The 18808-nt window shown below is 40.6% G+C and overlaps 1 protein-coding gene across 6 annotated transcripts in view; it reads right to left on the reverse strand.

Moving 5' to 3' along the window:
* PNISR (PNN interacting serine and arginine rich protein) overlaps positions 1–18808 on the reverse strand; it is a 33268-nt gene extending 14460 nt beyond the window's left edge. For 3 of the 6 annotated variants that reach the window (XR_009865510.1, XM_062186535.1, XM_062186533.1), the window contains exons 1-7: positions 18619–18751; positions 9330–9409; positions 8063–8179; positions 4959–5147; positions 3388–3611; positions 1749–1920; positions 14–204 (exon numbers count right to left, since the gene is read on the reverse strand). Coding sequence is in view for 5 of the 6 variants with exons in the window: in XM_062186535.1 (XP_062042519.1) it covers positions 14–204; positions 1749–1920; positions 3388–3611; positions 4959–5147; positions 8063–8150 (864 nt within the window). In the remaining variant the exon portion in view is untranslated. The other 3 variants (XM_062186537.1, XM_062186534.1, XM_062186538.1) reach the window with 3 other exon arrangements.

An 18808-nucleotide genomic window follows, 5' to 3' on the forward strand; every position in this document is an offset into this window, starting at 1 on the left:
AGATTCTACTTACAAATTTACTTCTCTGAGGTAAACGAGGCCCATCTCCTCCTTCAGCGTCTTCTGTGGTCTTCTTTTCTTTTTTGGACAGTTGTGAACGTTGCTGTTCCATTCTTTCTTTCTCCAACTTCTTCTGCTTTTCACGTTCCATTTTTTCAAGACCTTCCCGAATCCAAGCTGGAAGAGTTCTGCGTTTTACTGCATCTGAAAAAATATTTACAAGTCAGTTAAATAAAAATTACAAACATATGAGTTCACTATTTCTGAATATTTACAAAGATATGAGTAAATTTTTGAAAACCATACTTTTAATAGTGTTAACGAAAATGTCTTATGCTTGGATTTTGCCAAGGCAGAATGAAACATTAAAACATCATCTTGAGGCCAGCACTGTAGTATAGTGGTATAGTGAGTTAAGCCTCAGCCTGTGACTCTGGCATCCCATATGAGCACCGGTTCAAGTCCTGGCTGCTCATTTCCATTCCAGCTCCCTGCTAACACACCTGGGAAAGCATTGGAAGACAGCCAAAGTACTTGGGTTCCTGCCATTCACGTGGGAGACCTAGATGGAGTTTCAGCCTCCCAGCTTTAGCCTGGTCCAGCCTTGGCTGTTGTGGCCTTTTAGGGAGTGAAACTAGCAGATGAAGATCTCTCCCCTCTCTCTCTGTAACTCTGCCTTTCAAACAAATAACTAAATCTTTAAAAAAAAAAAAATCATCTCAAAACCAGCTAAGCTTCTGCCTGCAGCGCTCGCATCCCATATGGGCACCAGTTTGTGTTCCGGCTGCACCTCTTTCAATCCAACTCTCTGCTTATGGCCTGGAAAGCAATGCAGGATGGCCCAACTGCTTGGGCCCCTGCAACTATGTAGGAGACCCAGAGGAGGCTTCTGGCTCCTGGCTTTGGATTGGCCCAGCTCTGGCAGTTGTAGCCATTTGTGGAGTGAACCAGCGGATGGAAGACCTTTCTCTCTGTCACTCCCTGTCTCTCTCTGTAACTCTGCCTCTGAAATAAATAAAAAATCTTAAAAAAAAATCTCATTTGATCCTTACAAAAGCCCTCAGAGATCACTACTATTATCAGATCTCATTTGAGGGTGAACGAATAGGCTCCAACAGATTAAGCTATGTGCCCAAGGTTAAAAAGCCAATATACAGTGATGTGGGCTAATTCAGAGTTAATTTCTTATACTAAGTTGCTTCCTAAAATACGAAATCAGAACAGAGCCAAAAGTACAAGTTGTGCCCCAAATCTGTATATATGAAATACATGAAATTTGTTCAGCTTATATAAATCAAGAAAAAAAAGTAGAAGTTCTTTTCTAACTGATTAAGAATTCATTTGAATGAGTACAAGTTAAAAAGCAGTAATCTAGAATCTCCCTAAAATGTAAAAAGGAAAGACCTCAATGTCTGGTCCATTAAATGCTGGATGATTTGGGACCATCCAGATATAAAGGGGCATAGATATGTGGGAGGCGGAGTTCTTGGCTCCTGGCTTCAGCCTGACCCAGCTCTAGCAATTTCAGTCATATGGGAAGTGAACCAACAGATGGAAAATCTGTCGCTCTCTCACTGTCGCTCTGCCTTTCAAATAAACAAATATTTGAAAAAAATTAGCACTTTAAATAAAAGATCAGTTCTTAACATATCAGAAATAGCAGAACAATTAAAGAAAACAAAACATCCTTTCAACATGAAAACGAAATCAAGCCAAATGTAGCTCATTAAACTTAGGTAAATAGCTACCAATTTGTGGAGGCTCCTGTTTCACAGGAAGTGCAATAGGTGAACGCTGCCGATCCCTGAATGATGACGGTCTTTCTCTTCGATTCTGGGGAGGTGCTGGAGGTCCTGGAGGTCCTGGTTGCCAATAGGGAGGATGAAATCCACCTTGCGGTGGACCAAAAGCAGCCCCATGCTGAAAGAGTATTGCAGTTTATTTTTCTTCACAGTAATACAACATACTCTCTGGGACACACACGTGTTATGAACTGGGACAGTAGAAATCCATGTGTGCAGCAAATCCAAGAATTCCATGGTTCTAATATCCACCGATATTTCTGTAGCCCCAAAAGGCCTATTTTTCTTATGAAGAATAAAGATTTTCTGCCTATGTAAGGATTTTTGACTTCTAAAAGCCAGTTGACATGCTATTTTCAAGAAGTACAGAAAAGGATATATGTATATATATACATATATGTATGTGTGTGTATTTATATGTATACATATGAACCTTTTCATTTTTAATCCATTTATAATCTAAGACATCAAATAAGTAACAAGCTTTCTTTAATTAGAAAATGCAGAAAAACTTTAGTCAATTTCAAACTCTCTATTTCTAGGGAACTTGTTTCTGTAATCTTATAAGATATATTTACTTATAAGCAAAGACAGAAGTTACTGAATCACTGCAATAATTATTTTCTATAATTCTGCTATTTTCAGAGGCATTTTTAGGCCAGTTGCCAATGAAGCTCTTTCTCTTATTAGCATCGGATCCACCAATAAAAGTGGGATAAGTACAAATTCCCTGTTGTTGCATTTCTTCAAAAACGAAACAGAAATTGTCTTATCTGTATATCAACTATGAGTATACAACAAGCATCTGCCTATGTATTAATTAAAGGATTACTGTTCTCAGGGTGAATACTGTGTGTCCATTATCAAAGGACATAACCATCCACCTCAGAATTAATAAAAAACTATGGATTTTTTTCCAAAGTTTTAAATTATGATAACAATTTAAAAGGTAATCATTGTAACCAGTTATTTAAAAAAGACACCTGGCACTGTAATTTAATGGTAGACTCTGGCAAAGTGGATAGTGAAAATAAAGGCTTACATGATGACACTATTCCCCATAGAGTTCTATGTCCCTAGGAATGAATTGGATGCTACAAAGGAAATTATGTACAATCCTATTAACATGTCATGTCAGAATGAAAAAGCAAAAAACACTAGAAAAACAGTCATAATTCTACATAGTAGAAGGAATTGCAATTAGGAAGATGATCTATGTTCATGTGTTGTATACATGGCTTAATATTGATAAATAATATATTCAACTACTGTGAATTTTCTAAACTTTATTTAAATATGCCATTTTAGAATTATAAATTAGAAAACAAAACATACAGCTATTGCACTTATACATTTTTCATTTTATCCAAATTTTTCCCTAATGATTCTTTATACCATTTTCCTAATCAAAAGTCAAAAATCTAATGATTTTAATACTCAAAATAAGAACTTCTGAGACACAGTATGTGCTTATCTGTACAAATCTGAGAAGTGAAACACATATCTTAGGAATTCTTGATGAGACACTTCCAAAGAATGGGTTACGTGCACATCTACAATATTAAAGCAACAAAATATCTTTCACCTGATAGTCAAACTGGTTCACTGGCCCCACTGCAAAATTATCGGGTGGTCCACCAAAGTTGTGATTGTTCTGGTTAAATATATGCCTGTTGTCAGGGGCAAATTCCCCACTGTCCTGACTGTTGCTGTCTTCGGAAGGAGGAACAATGTCCATTGGGCCTGGTGTTGGTGGCATCCATGGCTGATCTGGAGGGGGGTGTGGGGGTTGCTGGTGCATTCCCCATTCTATTTAAGATTCAGGCATAAAAACATTCAACAGGGGGTTATAACAAAATCAATACAAATGTTTAAGATCTCAAGAAAACTAGACTTTTCATAAACAAATACAGAAAACTTATGACTTCTTGGTAAAACTCCTTCTGTGTATCTTAAAATTAAGCAATGAACTAAACTATCTTACAAATGATTTAAAAGAGCTAATTCAACTCTAATTTATAACCCAAATAGAAACCAAATGCCCAAAATTATTTTTAATGAATGTAACAAAAATCAAAGCAATTTTTTAATGAATTTTCTAATTCTGTTCAGTAACACCACCATAAAAATAATACTTTGAGATTTTATATAATTTCTTTCTTCTATGAACACATTTATCCTCACAACATCCCTGTGAGGTAGGGGGAAAAAAATCAGGTATTATTTTTGCCAATTTCAGGAGGGGAAATTGAGGTATACAAAGATAAACCACTTGCTTAGTCACAAAGAAAGCCAGTATAGTAAAACTGGGGGGTGAAGGGAAGTGGGAAAGTGTGATTCATTTATACACTAGAACTTGGGAATTGAAACATTTTCAAACTTGGAGAAGTCTGGCATTCAAAAAAAGCTAATAATAAATCACCTCACAGAATCAAATAGAGGATTTGTTATTCTTTTAAAAGTGATGTTAGGGGATTAGTTCTTTAGTTTTTCATTCTTACATAGTATGAAAAACAGTAATATTCATAGGGAAAGATATGACCACATCATCAGCATACTCAAATGAGAGATTCCTCTATAAATAATTTGAAATTAACAAAAGCCGTGGAAAACTGAGTTAGCATCAAAGACTCTAAATTATACTGTGAAGCAAAAAAAAAAAAAAAAAAAAAAAAGACAAAAACTAGAAGTTTTCACTATCTGAAAAAAAGGGGAAAAGGTAGGTGGGTGCATGGTAGGGGCAGAGTATATTTGACAGACTTATTTGTCACATAGTGACACAATTTTTCTTTAATTAGAGACTAGCCATGTTTTTACTCTGCCAGTGCTGCTTCTGAAAAGGCCAGAGGTTGCAACAGAGAGACAAAGAATGCTCTCTTCCCTAGATGCCAAGTGAGGTTTCCAGAGTGTTCCCAGCCCCTGTCAGCCTAGGAATGAAGAACCAAGAAAAAAATCAAACTGAGTGCCACAATGCTAGCCAATTGAGTACAGAATAATTTTAACCACAAAATGTTAAGGTCAAATCGAACTGAAACTACCTATTCTTTAAGGAGCATTAATCTGAGTAAGTCATAAAATTAAGCAAATTAAATAATTTAATTAATCCTCATTTTATTTTAAATATAGTCCTAAAATTTGGAAAACAAAACAACAAACCTGGTTGCCACATTCTGTTAAAGTTTGAATCCCCTTGAAAATTTCCATGATTGTTTGGACCAGATTCCATTGTAGACATATCTTGGCCATTTGGCATCATTCCTGGTGGTTGTTCCACCATGCTTTGCTGTCCTGAAGCTTCTCTTTGGGCAATCCAAGCTTGAGCCAAGGCAGCCCAGTCAATCTGGCCTAATAAAAATTAACACAAAATTGAGTACTCAAAATGTTGGAGCTATAGGAATAATGCCTCCATGTTAAAAAAAAAAAAAAAAAGCTTCTTAGCTATTCCTTAATAAAGATTTTAAGTATTATAGAATATTATAACTGAAAGGATGCTTAGAAAATAACCCATGGGTTGGCACTGTGGCATAGCAGGTAAAGCTGCTGCCTGCAGTGCCAGAATCCCATTTGGGTGCCAGTTAGTGTCCCAGCTGCTCCACTTTTGATCCAGCTCCTTGTTAATGGCCTGGGAAAGCACCAGATGATGGTCCAAGTTCTTGGGCCCTTGCCACCCACGTGGGAGACTTGCAAGAAGCTCCTGGCTTCAGCCTGCTCCAGCCCTGACCATTGAGGCCACCTGAGGAGTGAACCAGCAGATGGAAGCTCTCTCTATCTCTACCCTTCTCTGTGTAACTCTTTCAAATAAATAAATAAACCTTTAAAAAAAAAAAAAGAAAATAACCCAAATTCAGGCTAGAATATAAACTGCTTTAGATTTTCAGGAAAGGCACTCACAAAAACATTCAACTCATTTCTAATATTAACTCAAAGGAAATTTAAGCCCCAAATCCTGGTTTACTCTTTTTTTTTTTTTTTGACAGGCAGAGTGGATAGTGAGAGAGAGAGAGGAAGGTCTTCCTTTTTGCCGTTGGTTCACCCTCCAATGGCCGCTGCGGACGGTGCATCTCGTTGATCCGAAGCCAGGAGCCAGGTGCTTCTCCTGGTCTCCCTTGCGGGTGCAGGGCCCAAGGACTTGGGCCATCCTCCACTGCCTTCCTGGGCCATAGCAGAGAGCTGGCCTGGAAGAGGGGCAACCGGGATAGAATCCAGCACTCCAACCTGGACTAGAACCCAGTGTGCTGGCGCCGCAAGGCGGAGGATTAGCCTGTTAAGCCACGGCGCCGGCCTCATTTTTTTTTTTGACAGGTAGAGTTATAGACAGTGAGAAAGAGAGACAGAGAGAAAGGTCTTCCTTCCATTGGTTCACCCCCAAACGGCCACTATGGCCGGCGCTGTGCCGAACCAAAGCCAGGAGCCAGGTGTTTCTTTCCAGTCTCCCATGCGGGTACAGGGGCCCAAGCACTTGGGCCATCCTCCACTGCCCTCCCAGGCCACAGCAGAGAGCTGGACTGGAAAAGGAACAACCTGGACTAGAACCCAGTGCCCATACGGGATGCCAGCGCCACAGGTGGAGGATTAACCAAGTGAGCCACAGTACCGGCCCCGGTTTACTCATTTTTAAAAGTCATCCTCTGGAAAAAACAAGAACCATAGAAATAAAAAATTAGGGGCCAGCATTGCGGTATAACAGTAAAGCTACCACCTGTGATGCCGGCAATCTATATGGGCACCGGTTTGTGACCTGACTGCTCCACTTCTGATCCAGCTCCTGCTAATGGCCTAGGAAAGCAACAGTGGAAGATGTCCCAAGTCCCAAGTGTTTGGGGCCCTGCTACAAACATGGGGGACCCAAAAGAAGCTCTGCCCCCTGGCTTCTGCCTGGCCCAGAACTGGCCATTGCAGCTATCTGGAAATGAACCAGCAGATGGAAGATCTTTCTCTCTGGCTCTCCCTCTCTGTAACTGTTACTTTCAAGATAAATAAATAATCGTTTTTTCTTTTTTAATCAATCATTTCTAGCTTCACCATGTCCTATTTCTCTTTGCAAGCCTATTTTGAGCCTATAGACCTCGGAGGAGTGTAGCTAGCTACCCCTTCTCTTCCGCATAGTTGCCCTTCTTTTCCCTCTCATTTCTAGCCTGAACAAGTCTCTTTAACAACTTCTTAGCCAATCTTTATTTAAAATATACTGCCCTCACTATCTTAAAGTTCCCTCCCTTTCACCTTCCCAAATAGTTATACTTAATATTTTAAAGTCTAATTTTATTCATGAAGTAAGAAAATAGAAAAAGACACATTTTCCTGCATCTCAGTTTAGCAAGGATTAAATAGACATTCTTATAAACTTTGGTTAAAACTATAAGGATGTAGATGAGTGTGTAGGTTAGTGATAAGATGCCAGTTAGGACAGTCACATTCTATACTGGAGAACCTGGTTTGACACCTGGCTCTGGCCCTGACTCTAATCAGGACCCTGATAGGCATCAGTGATGGCTTAAATAATTGAGTTCCTGCCACGCACAGGCATGTGAGACCTTGACTGAGTTCTCAGCTTCCCAGTTTCTAGCTTTAGTCTGTACTGGGAAGTACTCTGGGCACCTGGGAAATGAACCAGGGGATGGGAGTTCTCTCTCTGCTTACCTGTCTCTCTGCCTCTAAAATAAATACTTTTTAAAAAACTTTATGAATGATATAACACATAGGAAGTTAAACCTGGCAGTATATAACCTAAAATTTTTCAAACGTGCAACTATAATCCTAGCAAACCTAGCTCTTCTCCTAACAAAGTAACTGATATGTATTATTTATTTTTAAAATTATTTACTTATTCTTACTTATTTGAAGGGCAGAGAAACAGACAAAAAGACAGAAAGAGCTCCCATCTGCTGGCTTTTTCCTCAGCAAAGCTCACAAAAGCCCTAGGGACCCAAGCTGGTCCAGGCCAAACCCAGGAAGCCAGGAACTCAAATCACATCTCCCACACGCACAACAGGGACTCAACTACCTGAGTGATAACCTGCTGTCTCCCAGGGAGTGCACAGCAGGAAGGTGTTGGGAGTGGTGCCAAGACTGCATCCTAACTGCCAGGCCAAACACATGCCCCAGATATGTATTATTAACTGAATATAAATAAATATTTATGATAAAAATTATATTCTGACCATAAAGTGATCCAATTCTAATTTCATCTCCCTGAGCCCTAGCTCATACCCATCTCCATATATTCAAACCTCCTCTAGTCCAAATTCAATTTGTATCCTTACTTGGATCCTGTTGGTGCTGGAATGACTGCATCCATTGTTGCTGGTTCAAGGGCCACTGTTGCCAAGGCTGTCCTCCTTGATCCCACATCCTTTCTTTTAAAATAGTTGATTCTTTATCTTCAACAAAGTAAGCATAGTTAAAAATTAGAGTCCTTCAATTTAAAAACTTCACACATAAGAGTTATATGACATTTATGTGGCAAGAGCTCTAAAATTCTAACCACCAGGTTTCGAGAGCCAACTGAATTTTTTAGGTTAGCAAGCAAAAGTAGAAATTTTTATTTTAATGTTAGTATCAGAGTTTGACAGAAAGTACAGATCTAATCATTTCAGCTTGAAAAAAGCAAACCAAGACCAACCATCTAATTTTCCCCAATGTAAACCTATGGAAAATGCATTATTTTGAAGATTTTAAGAAAAAGCAACTTCATCTCCCCTCAGTCAAAACTCCTTTAAGAGGGTAACCAAATAGCTGTAGCTGAAGAAGAAAAATTCTTCCTTTTCAATAATTATAATAAAAATAAAGACAGAAGTAGCCTAGAAATCGAAAACTATCATATGGCCAAACCTAATAATTGACTCAGAAAATCTTAGAAGAAAAGTTAATGAGAAATCAGAAATTCAAAGGTTGCCAAAATATCACTCCACAGATCAGGTGTCTGTAAGATCAGTATTATGCTTCCAGAGTCACTACCAACACTGTCACAAAAAATGTTTAACTGAATCCAATTGAGTTTTTGGATCTCACTTCTAGTATAAAAGAATTATTGGTGACAAAGAAGAAACAATCAAAGCTAGAGGTGAACTAGTTTGTAAGACCTGGATTCTTAACATAAATAGTATGGAAAGGAAGAGAGAGGACATGCCACGTAAAAAACTAAATCTAGGAGGTAGGCATTGTGTGTGTTGGAAGTAGGGTGCAAATAAGGGATCATCACACTAGCCTTCTTTTCTCTAAACTAGTTTGAAAGCTTTACCAAAAGAAAGTTTAAAATTCCTACAAGTCTATTTTTGTTTCAGACCCAAAATTATATAAAACCCTATTTAAGAACCAATGATACACAAGAAATTTGTATTTCTTCTTTGTTTTGTATCCTAGAACTTAGCACACTGCAGGTATTCAATAAGTGTTTACTAAACAGATCCTTCTAGATTAACCCTTTCCTCTATTTTAAAACAAAACCAAACCTAGTCTTAGTACTGCAGGATCACAAAAAATAGGAAAGCCAGATAACAAGGAAATAAACACACCAACTATTTCACTGACCTCAGAGGTTCACCTTCTGTTTAAAACTTAGATTGATTCAAACTACAGCTTGGAAGCATAGCAGCAAGAATATTTATACCCTAGGGAGAAAAAAAAGACAAAAACACAGTGTTTGCTCATAGATTATGAAAATTTATTAAAATAAATGAGATGCAACACGAAAATGTGATCATCTCCAAATTAATTTGGAACTTTTCCTTTTGTTAACTTTATAGTCGGAATTATTTTATCACTATAAAGTTAGAGATAAATCAAAAATGAAGATGCAAGGCTTTATAACATCTTTTTTTCCTTTTAAAATGTCTTATTACTTAATTCATTCATAATACAAAGTCGCATCAAACAATTTAGAGATTGAGGGAAAAAAAGAATATTTGAAAAGATCTCATCCACCTGGCATTAACTTAAATGGTACGAACAAGGTAATGACTCTAAATAAATCACTCTAAATAAATTTTCCTTACTCATATTTATAGTGGTTGTCACAGGTAACTTTTTCACTTCTCTTAAATGTTTTGAACATCACTTGTCACCTAGACTATACTGCACATCACTGGTTTATGATGCCTATTTGAATTCATTCCAAGCTATGTGAATACTTACAAATTACTCTCTAGTCCTTGGTTTTCCCATCCACGATAGTGTCTACCTCATAGGGTACGCGTTAGAATTAAATGAGAAACACATGAAACTTAGTACAGGAAGCTTCAATCAGTGATGGTTAACACCATTACGAGGATTTTCTCAGTATCACTTCTGGCAGCACTCCTCCAGTTTATAAATACCATGGGTTTTTTTAAAAAAATGGTGATTGGCCGGCGCCGCGGCTCACTAGGCTAATCCTCTGCCTTGTGGCACCGGCACACCGGGTTCTAGTCCCGGCTGCCCCTCTTCCAGACCAGCTCTCTGCTGTGGCCAGGGAGTGCAGTGGAGGATGGCCCAAGTGTTTGGGCCCTGCACCCCATGGGAGACCAGGAGAAGCACCTGGCTCCTGCCATCGGATCAGCGCGGTGCGCCGGCCGCAGCGCGCCTACCGCGGCGGCCATTGGAGGGTGAACCAACGGCAAAGGAAGACCTTTCTCTCTGTCTCTCTCTCACTATCCACTCTGCCTGTCAAAAAAAAAAAAATGGTGATCGACATAACTTATTCCTGTTCAACTCCTTTTTTTTTTTAGATTTATTTATTTATTTGAAAGGCAGAGCTAGAGAAAGGAAGAGAGAGTGAGTGAGAGAGCACTTCCATCTGCGGATTCACTTCCTGAATGGCAGCAATGGCTGGGCCTGCGCCAGGCTGAAGCCAGGAGCAAGGAATTCCATCTAAGTCTCCCACATGGACGGCAGGGGCCCATGTACTTGGACCATCTTCCACTGCACATTAGCAGGAAGCTGGATCAGAAGAGTAGCAGCAGGGACTCAAACCAGCACCATATCAGATGCTGGCTTCACGGGTGGTAGCTTAACTCACTGTGCCAGAACATCAGCCCCTCAACATGTACTGACATGTATTGCTATGCAAACAGTAAATTAAAAAAAAGCCCAACATGAAACAACATGAAAAATGATGCCACTTGAGCCTTTTTCTTTTTAATAATGCTATTATGTACAGAAAACTAAATTACAGAAATCTCTTAAAAGCTTGTAAGCTTTGGGAAGTGGAAATAAATCACAGACTTTTGGTTTTTTGTTTTACATCCTTTGTATTCTTTGAATAACTGTGTCATGTATATTTTTAGAAATATATAAATTTTTAAAAATATAATAAAGGAAGCTGATGAACATAATGCATAATGACTGCTATGAGTAATAAAAGCTACAGAAAAGTCATCTGAGACATTTGGCAAATCACCTAGTTTCTATCTCATTTTCTTTTAAAGATTTGGAGTAAATTTCTATAACTTCATCCAAAAGAGGTAGCTCCGGTCACAAAATCTAAATTTATAGTTATCTAAATTTCCTATAAAAGGGAAAGACTTTAGGTTAAGATTTGTTATGAAGGCCGGCGCTGCGGCTCAATAGGCTAATCCTCTGCCTTGCGGCACCGGCACACTGGGTTCTAGTCCCGGTCAGGGTACTGATTCTGTCTCGGTTGCCCCTCTTCCAGGCCAGCTCTCTGCTGTAGCCAGGGAGTGCAGTGGAGGATGGTCCAAGTGCTTGGGCCCTGCACCCCATGGGAGACCAGGAGAGGCACCTGGCTCCTGCCATTGGATCAGCGTGGTGTGCCGGCCGCAGCGGCCATTGGAGGGTGAACCAACGGCAAAAGGAAGACCTTTCTCTCTGTTTCTCTCTCTCACTATCCACTCTGCCTGTCAAAAAATAAAAATAAACAAAGATTTGTTAAAAAGCTAGCATTATTCAAATACTTACTAAAAACTTCTATATATTTTACTACCTAGCACAATGTTACATAAAGGACTTTGTTAATTAATTTTTGATAACAAAAATAATTTCAATAAGTGACTTAAGCCCTATTGTTTCTTCTTTCACCTTCACCACAAAATTTTCACTACCAACTTATATGCAAAATCTAGAAAACAGAAGGGATACAACAGTATATCCAGTAGTCAAAAGATATATACAACTGGGGCTGGCATTGTGGTGCAGAAGGGTAAGCCACTGCCTGCATCACTGGCATCCCATTGGAGCCCTGCTTCCAATCCCAGGTGATCCACTTCTGATCTACCTCCTTGCTAATGTGCCTTGGAAATCAGTAGAAGAGGGTCCAAGTACCTGGGCTCCTGCTACCCACGTGGGAGACTCAGATGAAGCTCCTGGCTCCTGGCTTTAGCGTGGCCCAGCCCTAGCCACTGTGCTCACTTGTGAAGTGAACCAGCAGATGGAAGATGTTTTTCCTTCTGTCTTCCAATGCCCTGTAACCTTTACCTGTCTTTCAAATAAATACATCTTTTTTAAAAAGATACATAATATAACGTAAATGCAATATAGGTATTACATTGTATTGTTCAGTAAATAAGGTCAAGAAAGACTTTTTTTTTTCTCCTCAAATATTTTCTATCCATGATTGAATTTATATATGAGGAATCCATGGATACAGAGTATAAACTGAACTTTTAAATTTCACCATTGTTTAAAGAATGGCATAACCTTGTACCATTAAAAATGACATTTACACACTAGTTTAAAAATGATTTGGGGGCCTGGCATTATGGCACATCAGATAAAGCTGCCACCTGCAACGTCAGCATCCCATATGGGCACCAGTTCAAGACCTGGCTGCTCCACTTCCAAACCAGCCCCCTGCTAATGTGCCTGGGAAAGCAGCAGAAGATGGCCCAAGTGCTTGGGACCCTGCTCCCACATGGAAGACATAAAAGAAGCTACAGGCTACTGGCTTCACCCTGGCCCAGCCCCAGCCATTGTGGCGACTTGGGAAGTGAAGCAACGAATGGAAGGTCCGTCTCTCCCTCTCTCTCTGTAAGGCTGCCTTTCAAATAAATAAATAAATCTGAAAAAACAAAAACAAAACAAAACAAAAAAAACATGATGATTTGAAAAATGCTGGTAATGATTAAACATGTGCATTTACTACATTCACCTTTTCACTATTTAAAAATTTCCACAATGCCAAATTACAGATATAATACTTCTTAGAGATGATCTATTTAGAATTTTCCTTGGCTGGCACTGCCGCAGCTCAATAGGCTAATCCTCCGCCCTGTGGCGCCAGCACACGAGGTTCTAGTGCCGGTCGGGGCGCTGGATTCTGTCCCGGTTGCCCCTCTTCCAGGCCATCTCTCTGCTATGGCCCGGGAACGCAATGGAGGATGGCCCAAGTGCTTGGGCCCTGCACCCCATGGGAGACCAGGAGAAGCACCCGGCTCCTGCCATCAGATCAGCGCGGTGCGCCCGCTGCAGCGAGCCGGCCGCAGCAGCCATTGGAGGGTGAACCAATGGTAAAGGAAGACCTTTCTCTCTGTCTCTGTCTCTCTCTCTCTGTCCACTCTGCCTGTCAAAAAAAAAAAATTTTTTTTCCTGAGTTTTTTTTGTCTTAGCTCATCCAATAATCTTGAAGGAAGAGGAAATGTTTTATAATTATTTGAATTCTCCAAATAGAGCAGTTACACAGTCTACATATTCATGAAATGTTTCCAAGTAAATACATTAATATTCCAACCATTAAAATAACATTTTTTTTTTTGACAGGCAGAGTGGATAGTGAGAGAGAGACAGAGAGAAAGGTCTTCCTTTTGCTGTTGGTTCACCCTCCAATGGCCGCTGCGGCCAGCGCACCGCGCTGATCCAAAGGCAGGAGCCAGGTGCTTCTCCTGGTCTCCCATGTGGGTGCAGGGCCCAAGGACTTGGGCCATCCTCCACTGCACTCCCGGGCCACAGCAGAGAGCTGGCCTGGAAGAGGGGCAACAGGAACAGAATCCGGCGCTCCAACCGAGACTAGAACCCAGTGTGCCGGCGCCGCAAGTAAAATAACATTCTAATACTGCTACTGCGATCTTATAAAAATTGATTTCAATACTCATTCTTCCTTTAAATTCAATTGTAAAGTTGGTTACAAGTCTGGAGAAACCTTGTTATTGAATCAAGATGTAAGACTTTCTTGAAATTACTTCCCTTTGGATCAAGTTAACTGATTTTCTTGGAAAACAAATAAGATTTGGGAAGAACAGAAAGATCAACAATCAAGATGCATCAGATCGTCAAAACTATCACACATGGCAGAGAAAAAAAAGCTTATGACTATGTTATAACTGTGACTATGATATAACTGTGTCCCCAACCATGAAAGAAACATAAGATGTCTCCTTATTTGGAAACAGGGTTTTGCAGATTCAAACTAAGATGAGGTCATACTTGATTACAGTGGGACCTAATCAAATATCTGGTGTCCTTTTAAGAACAAGGAAGACACAGGGAGAATTTCATGTGACAAAAGTTCGAGAGATTACAATGATGGGTCTAAAAACCACAAAACTCCAAGAATTGACAGGAACCACCAAAACCTAGAAAGCAGGAAGTATCCTAACCTAGAGCCCTAATAGCATGGCCATGCCAAAATCTCGATTTTAGATTTTCAGCCTTCAGAACAGTGACCAAATAAATTTCTGTTGTTTGAAGCCACTCAGTTTGTGACAATTTGTTACAGTATCCCTTAGAAACTGATACAACTAGAAACAACCATCATTTATCTTAGCCTCTTCTTAAATAATGCTATATTAGAACATGCTCTGAGGCTGCGAAAATGACTTGTTCAAATCATAATCATTAAAATTTGCAAAAGTCACTCATTAAACGAGACAAGGAGCTATATAAAAATTAAAACGTGGTGTTTTAAAACCCTTAAGATTCAACTGTAAAATCAATGATACAGAAACACAAATATTCTTTGGTACACATCAAATACAACGTGAGAAGCCACAAAATGCCAATAATGCTCTTTATCTCTGGCATTACAGTTTTACATACCAGTTGACTAATTTCAACATCAAAAGGAATTCACTTGTTGAATTCAAGTTAAGTAGAAATGGTACAGACAAGGACTAATCATGTAAACATCTGAAATGTGGTAAAATTTTTTTTTGCTGCTTGATGTGATATATATTTTAGTATGTATTGAAGTATTTTGTAGCTAGTAGTTCAAAAAAGGTACAGTATTCAAAAAACATGGGAGAATTGAAAAATTTGGTTGTAAATATCCCCCAGAATAGTGGTAACTGAGAAATAAATGTAGAGAGGGCTAAAATGATGCTGTAGCATCTATAAGCACCTAAAACTAGCTTCTCATACCATTCTTCACTAAAAGGAACTGGGACTCCTTAGAGAAATAGCTAATATTAGCATAGGACAGGAAATACAAAAAATGAGTCTGGAGTACCTTTTCATGGCGGGAAGACTGCTAAAATAAGAAAATTGATGGGACAGGTCAAAGGAGAAAAGTACACAACTGAAAAAGCTGCCAATGGCCAACTTGGAAGAACCTGAGCAACATATATTGTAATATCAGATTATAATACAAAGTATGAAATAAATATTACGAGTCCACACTCGTATAATAAACAAACGGGAGAGTAGGAAATCTCTTAAGAAGCAGAATTTAAATAAATACGGGAAGAATAGAATTAGTCATTCCTTAGACGTGAACTCCACACTTTACAATGGAGAAAGCTGACAACCATTACCTCAGACAGGTGATTCAAGGTCATTACCAATTTTTTAAGTCAGTTTGATAGTACGTACCCTTGATAGCACGTGATGAAAAGGGCACTTTAACTCTGACCTCATTTTACCTCTTTAAAGACCCCCCTCCAATCTCCTGGGGCCAGTGCTGTGGCACAGCAGGTAAAGCTGCTGCCTGCAGTACTGGCATCCAACATGGGCATAAGTCTCAGCTGCTCCACTTCTGATCCAGTTCTCTGCTACGGCCAGGGAAAGCAGCAGAAGATGGCCTAAGTCCTTGGGCCCCTGCACCCACATGGGAGACCTGGAAGAAGCTTCTAGCTCCTGATTCCTGCCTTCAGATCAGCCCACCTCTGGCCACTGCAGCCATTTGGGGAGTGAACCAGTAGACAGAAGACCTCTCTCTCTCGCCCTCTGCCTCTGCTTCTGCCTCTATGTAACTCTGCCTTTCAAATAAATAAACCAATCGTTAAAAAAAGAAAACACACATGGATCTCACAACAAATACACAGAAAACCAAAAGAGAGGCCGGCGCCGTGGCTTAACAGGCTAATCCTCCACCTTGCGGCGCTGGCACATCGGGTTCTAGTCCCGGTTGGGGTGCCGGATTCTGTTCCGGTTGCCCCTCTTCCAGGTCAGCTCTCTGCTATGGCCCAGGAAGGCAGTGGAGGATGGCCCAAGTCCTTGGGCCCTGCACCCGCATGGGAGACCAGGAGAAGTACCTGGCTCCTGCCATCGGATCAGCGAGATGTGCCGGCCGCAGCGGCCATTGGAGGGTGAACCAACGGCAAAAAAAAAAAGGAAGACCTTTCTCTCTATCTCTCTCTCTCACTATCCACTCTGCCTGTCAAAAAAAAAAGAAAAAGAAAAAGAAAGAAAGAAAACCAAAAGAGAGATTTATTTCAAATATATTCCCATACTAATAAAATGCAGAAATATATGGTGTATTTGTCAAAATTGATTGGTAAAGATGTACGTTTCAATTATACTTCAGTAAACAAATATTTTAAAAATCCAAAAGTAAGATTGGGTAATTTACCTGTTAACCAAAACACGCGCGCGCACACACACACACACACACAGCTCCATTTCCTAATTAAAGACACACTCTGAGGTCCTAGGGTCAGGACTTTTCATATAAATTTAACCCCTTCCAGTCACCAAACACAGGGAAAAGAGCAAGTGTTTTAAGACGCTGCTCAAAATACCCACATCCCACATAAGAGTGCTCAGATTTCAGTCCCAGCTCCACTTCTGACCCAGCTTCCTGCTAATGTGCACCTTGGGATGCAGCAGCTGATGATGGCTCAAGTAGTTGGATCCCTGCCACCCACATGAAACTAAGACTGAGTTCCTGGCTCCTGGCTTCAGACTGGTCCAGCCTTGGCTGAAGACATTTGGGAAATGAACCAGCAGATAGAGGATCTCTATTCATGTCTCTGTCTCTCTTTCTATGTCTCAATTTCAAACAAAGTGGAAAAAAAAAAAGAAAGAAACAGTCACCACAACAATAAAACAAGGAAAGCCTGAGAAATTCTCCTAAAGAAGAGAAGCCCAAGGAGACTAAATATAATCTGATATCATAGATGGGATCCTGGAACAGAAATAGCAGTACAGGTAAAAACTAAGGAAATAAGAACAGAATATGGACTTTAGTCAGCAACAATTCATCAATACTGGTCCATTAATTGCAACAAAAGTACCACACACACCAATGTACGTAAATAAAAGGAAATATGAGGGCTACTGTCACAGCGAGGCACATTAAGCTACCACCTGTGACACTGGCATCCCATATGGGCTTCAATTCGTGTCCCTGCTAAAGTGCCTGGGAAAGCAGTGGAAGAAGGACCTTACCACTCATGTGGGTGGCCAGGAAGAAGTTCCTGGCTCCTGGCTTCCACCTGGCCCCAGCCCTGGCTGTTGTGATCGTTTAGGAAGTGAACTAGTGGATGGAAGATTCCCTCTCTCTCTCACTGCTCTCCTTCCCATCCCCCACCCATAAATCTGCCTGCCAAATAAATAACCCCTTTTTTTTAAGAGGAAATTTGGGGTGGGGTGAGAGTGGAGAAGCGATGGGAACTCTTATTTGTTCAATTGTTCTGTATATCAAAACTTGTTCTAAAAAATTCAGTCTATTAAAATTTTTTGGTGCCAGCATCCCATAAGGGCACGGGTTGGAGACCCAGCAGCTCCCTGCTAACGCTCCTGGGAAAGCAGCAGAGGACAGCCAGGTGGGAGACCAGGACCCCACTCCTAGCTCCAGGCCTCCATTTGGAGAGTGAACCAGCAGATGAACGAGCTCTCTCTCTCTCTGGAACTCTGCCTTTCAAATAAATAAATCTTTTAAAAAATATAGAGAGACTCTCAAAAACATCCCAAAAAGAACTTAGTTACTTTTCCTATAGACTCTGACGCTATACAAAACAATCCCATGAGTAAAACCTTTAGAGATTTATTATTGCTGCACTCAAATAAGAAATCCAAGTTTATTTTGCTTTACTTCGGGGCAAGGGGAGAAAAAAAAAGATTAATGCGAGATTAAGACCTTAAATTGGAACATTAATTTAACAATCTGTCACGATCTAAAATTTATCCACTTCCCAATACCGATGACAGCACTACCCACCACAGAAATCCCTTCGTGAAGCTTAACACATACAGTCCACCATCCACTGAGAACACAAGAAACATTCAAATCAAAGAACCTAGTTGTGGCTAACAGGTCCCGAGTGCCCCAGCCCGCGCCTGCGTAGTCGGGGACGCACAGGACATAAGCTCCAGGCCCCGGCCCCCGCCTCCTCCGCCTCCCTGCACCCTCTCCCCAGAAGAGGGTGCCCACTGCGCACGCGCAGTGCTTAACGGCCGGTCCGGCACCCAACAATTACTCCCTTCTCATCCAAGAGCAAACTCCTAGAAGGGGTCGTGAGCACTCACTTAATGAGCATATTCCCTTTTCGCCGCGAACACCGCGCTAATTCACTAAGTCATGCGGATACCGCCGCTTTAAGGGAATGAGGTTCCGGCGGTCGCGCCAAGTAGCGTACGCAGCCTGCTTAAGTTACGGTACTTCCATTACAGAAACCAAGTGCATTGTAATAGGCCGGCAGATCCTCACGTACAATCGTTCTCCATCACTTACCCACTCTGGTTCCGGAACACCACTGTCGCTATCGTTCCTGTAATACCTCGCCAACCCTTTTGATGCTTCTACTTCTTCACGAACAAGACAAGATGGCGCCCGACTGGTCTCATCCGGAAGTGAATAAGAATATCCGCTCGTCATCTGAAGCCATACTCTATCTTCTCCCGGCTTGTGAGCACGTGACTGT

The sequence above is a fragment of the Lepus europaeus genome, chromosome 3 (genome assembly GCF_033115175.1).
Source record: "Lepus europaeus isolate LE1 chromosome 3, mLepTim1.pri, whole genome shotgun sequence".
Classification (NCBI taxonomy): Eukaryota; Metazoa; Chordata; class Mammalia; order Lagomorpha; family Leporidae; genus Lepus; species Lepus europaeus.